The sequence below is a fragment of the Varanus komodoensis genome, unplaced genomic scaffold (assembly GCF_004798865.1).
Source record: "Varanus komodoensis strain SLA01 unplaced genomic scaffold, ASM479886v1 scaffold10, whole genome shotgun sequence".
In the NCBI taxonomy this organism is placed as follows: domain Eukaryota; kingdom Metazoa; phylum Chordata; class Lepidosauria; order Squamata; family Varanidae; genus Varanus; species Varanus komodoensis.
In genome coordinates, this window is record NW_025335269.1 from 1,956,277 (window position 1) to 1,964,598 (window position 8,322).

General features: G+C 39.1%; 1 protein-coding gene across 8 annotated transcripts in view; it reads left to right on the forward strand.

The window, feature by feature from the left end:
• The window catches only part of GALNT1 (polypeptide N-acetylgalactosaminyltransferase 1), a 142,452-nt gene that overhangs the window by 78,652 nt on the left and 55,478 nt on the right, over positions 1-8,322 (forward strand). For all 8 annotated transcript variants that reach the window (XM_044452441.1, XM_044452459.1, XM_044452421.1 and 5 more), the window contains 2 exons: positions 3,151-3,317; positions 6,482-6,689. In XM_044452441.1, the coding sequence (XP_044308376.1) occupies positions 3,151-3,317; positions 6,482-6,689 (375 nt within the window). The remainder of the gene's footprint in view (positions 1-3,150; positions 3,318-6,481; positions 6,690-8,322) is intronic.

An 8,322-nucleotide genomic window follows, 5' to 3' on the forward strand; every position in this document is an offset into this window, starting at 1 on the left:
GTGTAAATTAATGTCCTGCAAAAGCAGGAGATTGGACCTGATGGTCTTCATGGATCCTTCCAACTCTACTCTTCTGTGATTTTATGCATATGACCATGTTTTTATGCACTTGAGTTTCCACTCCCACTATCTCCCCCCCCCACACACACACACACATTGATCTTTACAAAATAGCCTTTAAATCTTTCATTGTTCTTTCAGTCTTTCAGGATTGTTTTTGTAACTTAAATTTTGAAGGACATTCATTCATAAGGTTACCAGAAGACAGAGACAACTTGATGGCAGGCAACAAAAGAAACTGTAAAAGTAGAATGGGCTATATATCATTTATCTATAGGCATAGAAAGTTATAAAGCAGTGGCACTGAAGGTAGAACTGTTTTGTGTGGTATCTAGTCCTGCCTTTCCTTGTGTAGGGCCCTCTGCTGCTTCCATTCTGCATGCGGAAAGCCCCACGACTTTGAGTGCACTACAGTCCCCTTCTCTTGCACAGCAGCAGTTTAGTGTTTATAGAAGCAAACCCCAAAACAAGTGGAAACTGTCCTTTTCGCAAGGAGGCAGTTTGATGGCTCTCCCTTATGAGTTTCACTAATATTCCCGTTTACAAAAACAAATGTTTCCATTCATTTTGTGATGTCATCCTCCTGGGAAAGCACTAACCAGCATTACACAAGCAGTGGGAGCCACTTGCACAGCAGAAGTGCATACAGGCCTCGATTCATGCAGTTTGTCATGATTAGATACTGCCCTTTAGGAAAGAATGAATATATATGTGTCTTTTAAATGTTTGATCTTTTTAATATAGTTTCTCCAGTTAGTAATTAGCAAGGGCCAATTTGGAGTCTTTTGCTGTGGTGCAGTAATCCTCTGTGCAATAACAACAAATATTGTTCAGTGCAGCAGACTTCTCTGGAGAATTAAGCTGCATCCAGAGATACTGATCTGCATGCACAGTTAATAGACTGATAACTTTCCCCTTCAGTTTTAGGATGCACCATAACTATAAAAGAAGATAATTTTGCAACTAGTGCAATCTTTTGGAATGGGGATATAAGGGTATTCTGGAAAGCCCCAGAAGTACACTAACCTCAACAATTGGAACACAAATAATGTCAAGGCTGTTGGCCTCTTGTTAAAGAGAGGCAGATTCTACTACAGAGATGTGAGAAAAATGTTGTTTCCTTCTAAAGGTTCTAGGCATGTCTTAGGAATAAAAATCTCTCTCTAAACCAATTTTTGCCTTGGGTTTTCTTGAAGCTTGCATTTTGCTCTGCAGTTATTTCTTGGATTTTATATAGTTTACCTTCATTAACAGGAATTCCTAGTGGCAAAAACGCTTCTGAATATGTCTATGAATATGTTCAGTGTAGTATCACTCTTTTCTAACCTGAGGTACTCTCAGCATTTTGGCCTTAATGTTCCACCAGCCAGAGCCAAACTGTCCAGTGGATGGGAATGCTTGGAGTTGTAGTCCTGAACATCTGGAGGGTACCATTTTGGGGAAGAATGGTGTAAGAAGGTGTTTTGCTCATTTATAAGAACAGAAAGTACCTTTTGTTTTATCACACTGGAAAACTAGTACAGTGGTACCTTGACTCACGAATGCCTCAGTTCATGACCAAATCAGGTCACAAACAAAAATTTCATAAAAATTTTTAGGTTGTGAACTCCTCATTGGGTAGCAACTGTGATCGCAGCTGTCTTCCCACCCCCCAAGTGGGGAGACGGCCGTGATTGTGCTGGGGGCGGTGGGGGGAGGGAGATGGCTGAGATAACGCCTGTCTTTCCTGCACGAGCTTGCCCATGATTGCGCCCATTTTTCCTGCATGAGCACAATCACGATCTCGGCCATCTCCCCCCCCACCAGCAAGATCATACCTGTCTCTCCCCTCCCCCCCCCCGCCCAGTGTACCCACGATCGATCCCATCTCTTCCCCCACAGAGTGCCAGGATGACGGGTGCTATCACGGTCGTGCTGCGGGGGGCGGGGAGATGGCCACGTTTATGCTCAGGATGTGGGGTGGGGAGATGGCTGCGGATCTTTGTTGTTCTTTGTCACTTTGCTTCACATTTTTCTGATTAAAAAAATAGTTACAGAACAGATTAACCTTATTTACATTGAACCTTATGGGGAAATTTAACTTGGCTCACAACCAATTTGGGACATGACCAGAGTCCTGGAACAGATTAAGTTTGTGAGCCAAGGTACCACTGTAGAGTGTATTAATTTTCATTTCCTTTTCTGTAAAGGCTTCGTTACTCTGTCCGACTATTAAAACGTTACCTATAAAGCCAAAGTATATTATTTTAAACTTCATTAATGGTTACTATAAGCCCTAAACTTAAGCACATATATCAAAAATTAAATGCAAATATACTTACATACTAATGTAAGTATCCCCAAAATCAGATAGTTATTTAGTTCTGTGCAGCTAAGTAACCTTGTAGTATATGTAAACTGGAATTACTATCCCACTGAAATTAGTCATGTTTCCTCACTATTGTGTGGAGGAACAAATCAGAATGTGTACTCTTAACTTTTTCAATGTTCTCAAGTGTTTGGACACCCACATGTTGGATATTACATGAGCAGAGCTGGCCAGACTAGATGGCCCAGGAGGCCCCTTCTGTCTTGTCATGTTTCTATATTTACCTTGATGTCTGTGAAGGAGACCTAGTCCTTTTCTCAGGTCCTTTAATAGTTTTCTGCTTCAACTTCTTTTTATTGGGGGTGGGGTGTGTGCGTGTGCGTGTGCATGCACTTTTTGGGTGGACAAAGTTAGAACATCTGGTGCCCTCAAGATGCTTTGGATGCAATTTACATAATTCCTGACTATCAGTCATGCTTTCTAGGTTGCTGGGTATTGCAATCCAGAACAGCTTGCCTATCCCTGGGTTAGCTAATATTTGTCATATTTCATGTAGATGTATTGAAATCAGTGTTACTTAGTCACTTTGTCTCCCATTGATTTAAATTAATTAAAATTAATTAATTTGAAGCATGATTAAAGTCTAGATCACACTTGTTATGCATTATTGATTTATAAATGCCTCTTAAACTTGTTCCTATGTTTGTTTTAAACTACCCTGAGAACATAATAATAGTGTAGAATGCATTTCTTTCTGCTTTGTTTCATTTGTATATTTTTAGGTGTAAGACAAAAATATATCCAGATAACCTTCCTACAACAAGTGTTGTCATTGTCTTTCACAATGAAGCTTGGAGTACTCTCTTGCGAACTGTTCATAGTGTCATAAACCGGTCACCACGACACATGCTGGAAGAAATTATTCTGGTAGATGATGCTAGTGAAAGAGGTAAGTACTTAAGCTTTGATTGTATTGAGTGCCATCTGTGTATAGTGCACAATCCAGTCATCCATTTGGATAGTTGTACAGCTACCTTGATGCAAAAGCAGAGAAACACGTGTATTGTTGTTTCATCTGACTCAACTTTGGTGACATTAAGCAAGGTACAGTCTTAGGTTCCTGGACTCTTACCAGGTTTGAAGTCCTAATAACCAGTTTTTGTAGGGCTGTTTATTTTCCAAGCTTGTTTATATTGAAACACACACACACATGCACACATAGAGCTGCATGCATGCATACATACATACATACATATAGAAGATGAATCACTTGAAGCTGCTCTTTCAAAGTTGTTTGAACACTCCATAGTGTGCATATTTGAAATATAGATTACCCTGTGGGTACTCTGGCATGCATAAATTGGTTCTCATTAATGAATGCCTGTCAAATCACTTGGGGCTCAATCCTATGTATGTTTAGACAGGAAAGTGTCCTGCAGATGCTGAGAGGTGTTGGACTTTTTTTTGGTCTAAACGGGCAGGGGATTATGCCTAGTACTTTTCAGTTGGATTTTGCAAAGGTTTTGATAAGTTCATTCACATGCTGTTCTTCCTTTGAAACTCTGATAAACTTCTTAAGAACAGTCTTCACCTCTGTGTAGAACTTCACATTAACTCATTGAAGTAACATTAGAAGAAGAGGTGTTATGCAAGGTCTGATTTTTTTTTAAAAAAAAGCTTTTTAAAGAATATGCTTAACTTTTTCAAACTTGTAAATGTTAAAATGTGGTATTAAACAATAAAAGTAGGAAATGTTGCTTGCCTTTTTTTCCAGTTTTAGTTAACTGTGATAAGTTTCCTTGAAATAACTAAAACAGAATTTTATCCCAAAGAATTAATTGTGAAGTTTTATTAAACTGAATGTTATAGGCAGCACATGCAAACTTTATTCATATGCTGGTTAAGTATTCTGCACTGCATACAGACATCATACTTGGAATAGACTCATTCAAATTGTGAGATATAAGTTGGTAATGACTAGCAAGTTCCTTTCATTTTATTAGGGATTACTTACTTTAATCATGAATAAGTCTGAACCTATCCCATAATTTTCTGTTTGCAAAATAAATTAGATTTTCACAAAAATAATTTCAAAGCTGGAAATAATGTGTTGGATTTGGAGTTGGATGCATGTAGTTGAGCTAGCAGCATTGGGCTCCTTCCATCTCCTGACAGCAGCCTTAGAGCCTTCTGAAAATGGTACAGTGTTAGAAGGCTCAGCTGAACGCAGTAAGCCATGAAAAAGCGGGGACCCCCCCCCCCACACACACAAAATCTTCAGGTATATACATCTTGCATGAGTAGGGTTCTTTCCATCAACTGAAGGCAGATCTGGTGAGTTTTAAATTCTATCATTAAGTGGTCAGATTCAATAAAGCATGTTTTGCCTGCAGCAGATTTTGTACCTACTGTTGTGTCTCTGCAAAGTTGCCTAAAATTTATATTTTCACACATTAAAGTGGTTCTGAAATTTTTATTTTTTTATTCTTGCTTTTATATGCTGCTCCTCTACTCCTAATGGAGTCTCTGGACAGCTTACAATATTTAAAATAATGCACTCATGCAAACAATAAAAATAATCCAGTAAAATAAAAACATTAGTTAATATCACAATATCAATAAATAGATTATTAGGATAAAATTGCTTGGGGTAGAACGGAAATGAACAATTAATATGATCATTAAAACTAGTTGTTAAAATTGTTATTGATTAAAGTACCTGGAAAAGAGAAATGTTTTCTCCTGGCACTGGAAAAAGAGTAATCTTGGCACCTGACGAATTTCTCTGGGGAGCTTAGTCCATAAGGGGGAGGGCAGCCACTGAGAAGGCCCTTCTTTTATTTTCCACCCCTTTATCCTACTTGAGTGATGGCTCTTTTAGAAGGACCCCCTGCCCAGATCTTAGTGACTGGGCATGTATATACTGGGGAAGCCATGAGTCCTCAAACTACAGGCCGGGGGCCAGATGTGGCCCGCCATGCCCATTTATCTGGCCCGCCATGCCCATTTGGACCTGCCACACCCGAGCGCACGCCCGCCGCCGTCCACCTCACCCCACGTGCGGGGAGGCAGCAGTTTTCTCACTCGGAGAAAACGATCTCCAAGCGAGCAAGCCACTGCCTCGTGCTCCCACCTCGTGGCGCGTGCCCATCTCACCTCGTGCACCCGCCCGCACCTTGCCTCACTTCACCTCACTTCGCCTCCCCTCACCCTGTGCACCTGCCCACACCTCACCTCGCCACGCGCACCCGCCCGCACTTTGCCTTGCCACGCCGCTCCCCTGCCGCCCCCTTCCCGGCCCACGTGCACCTCTGGCACCACCTTTCCTGCCCGTGCCCCGCACCAGCACCTTTCAACTGGCCCCTGGTGGAAAAGTTTGAGGACCCCTGGGGGAAGCTGTCCTTTAGGTAGCAAGTTCCTAAGCCATTTAGAGCCTTTAAAGTTCATTTTTGTTAGTGGTAATATTTTTTACAGAGTGGGAGGGAATCACAATAAGTAACTTAAAAACTGAACAGCAAGCTAAGCTACTTTGTTTTGCTTTCATGGGCTCTAATTCCGCTCAAGTGGGTTATAGTCCAGCTAAATTTAAGTACCTTTGAGCCTTTTTCAGTGAGAGGTATCTAAATATGTATTGAGTGTTCCTGTAGAGATCAATAAGTCTTAAAACTTCTCTTTGGATAAATCATGTTCAGGATAATTCAGTAATAATGCCGTTATTATTTATCTTTTTTGTTTTTACAAAATGTTTAACCATAATAACACTTCAGATGGCCATGTAGAGGCCATTTTAGCAATGGCGTGCATATATTAATTTAAATACAACTGTCAAAATTTTGTTGTTACTTTTAGAGCTTGTATATTCTGTCAGAATAATCCCACATAACAGAATGAGAATTGTGTCTGCCTAAAGCTGTTTTTGGAAGCTTATGAGAGAAACCTTTGTTCATCTGTTTTGTTACATAGTTTACTTATTTAGTTGTCCTGCGACTCTCAAGCTGAGAGCTCATCTCATTTAGACTAAGGACAATGTAGACATTTTGACAAATTTTCTCAAGAGTAAGTACACAGAGGATGAATGAAGCATACAAACAATTATCTGCCTGTGTTTTTCAGACTTTCTGAAGAGACCCTTGGAGAACTATGTGAAAAAGTTAAGAGTACCGGTTTATGTGATTCGAATGGAGCAGCGTTCTGGACTGATTAGAGCCAGATTGAAAGGAGCTGCCGCCTCTAAAGGCCAAGTCATTACTTTTTTAGATGCACATTGTGAATGCACAGTAGGGTGGCTTGAGCCTCTGTTAGCACGGATAAAAGCTGACAGGTGGTTATTTTATAAAACATGTTAAAGGTTAATATTTACTAATTCAGCTAAACTGTTTTATAAAACATAATTGGCATCCCTGGAAGCAGTAGTGAACTCTGAAAGTCCTTAGCATTTAAAAGTGTGGTAGAAGAGTACTTACAAAAGGATTAACTCAACACAAGCAGCAAAGTTTGGCTATCTTCCAAGCAGCCACAAGTCTATAATTGATACATGGAATTGGAAGTCTGAGATAGACTGTTGTGAACTATGTTATGTCTTCTCCTTACAGCATGCAGGTCCCTAGAAATCTATCAAAATAGGAACAAATAGGATGCCTACTGAATCAGACCATTGGTCCATTTAGCTCAGTATTGTCTACATTGACTGTCAGTGGCTTTCCAGGATTTCAGATAGGTATTTTCCCCATTCTGTCTGAAGGTTCCAGGGATTAAACTGATGATGTTTTCTGTGCAAAGCATGTGCTCTAATTATAGTGCTGCAGACACATATCCCTCTTCTGGATATAAATGCCTTGAATCAGCCAATATTCAGGCAGTGCATGTATGCATAATATAGTACTCCAGACAAGCAAACAAAATGACCACCAATAGCATATCCAGTTTGTACATTGTCACAATCTATTTTGTGGTTTATGAATTTTAAGAGATTTTGTACATTTAAAATTAAAAGATCCTTTAAAACTTTATTCTCTCCCCCCCAATATATATATAAACAGATTTTTACAATGTGAAAGTTTTCAGTATAAAATAAAAGCATCAGACACAAAATAGGAGTATGTTACAACTCCACTTGAAAACATAACTGAGACCATTCAGGAACTTCACCATGGATTAGCAATAGCACCTGTGTTCCACAGCCAATAAAGCTGCATAAACAAACATCAGGGCTTGAAATAAACATCATGGTTTGTAATATTAATATTCTGAAGTCTAGGCTGTGTGACAGCAAATACTGGACATGGGAAGTCTTTATTGACTGAGTTTTTGGAATATAATTCTTTTTATATTGGTGAAAAAGAAATGTCTCTTTAAAAGATATAAGGAGCAGCTGGCTAATATGCAACATAATGAAATATATGGAAAATCTTGGTTCCCTCATCTGAGGGAGAAACATGTTGATAAAGGGAATGTGGTGAAGATCTCTGTGTATTTATCAGCTAAAACCCAATATCAGTGTAAAATACAAGATGAAACAAGCCATGATTCTTATTAAAACAGCCTAACTATAGTATATACATGCTGATTACTAATCTGTGTTGAGTTTTAGCCTTGTTCTTGACTGGTCCTGGTTCTGTTTTTAAATGAAACTGTGACCTGTTCTTATTTATGACTGAAGCTGGTGCTTTGTACTAAAATGCCTCACTTTTGTAAACATTTTAAAAGGAATTTTAAAGTTTAAATCAGAGAGATTTCTTAAATTTTAATTTTTAAAATTCCAAATCTGTAAAAAATTATAAATTGGTGATCATTTTGTTTGCTTTGGAATACTGAAATATACACAATACATGGCTTGTATGTTTGCTGATTCAAGGCATTCATATTCAGATGAGATGTGTGTGTGTGCATGCATGTGCAGCTTGGTGACAGATTGATTTGCTTGCTTATAAATACAATGGTACCTTGGCTCACAA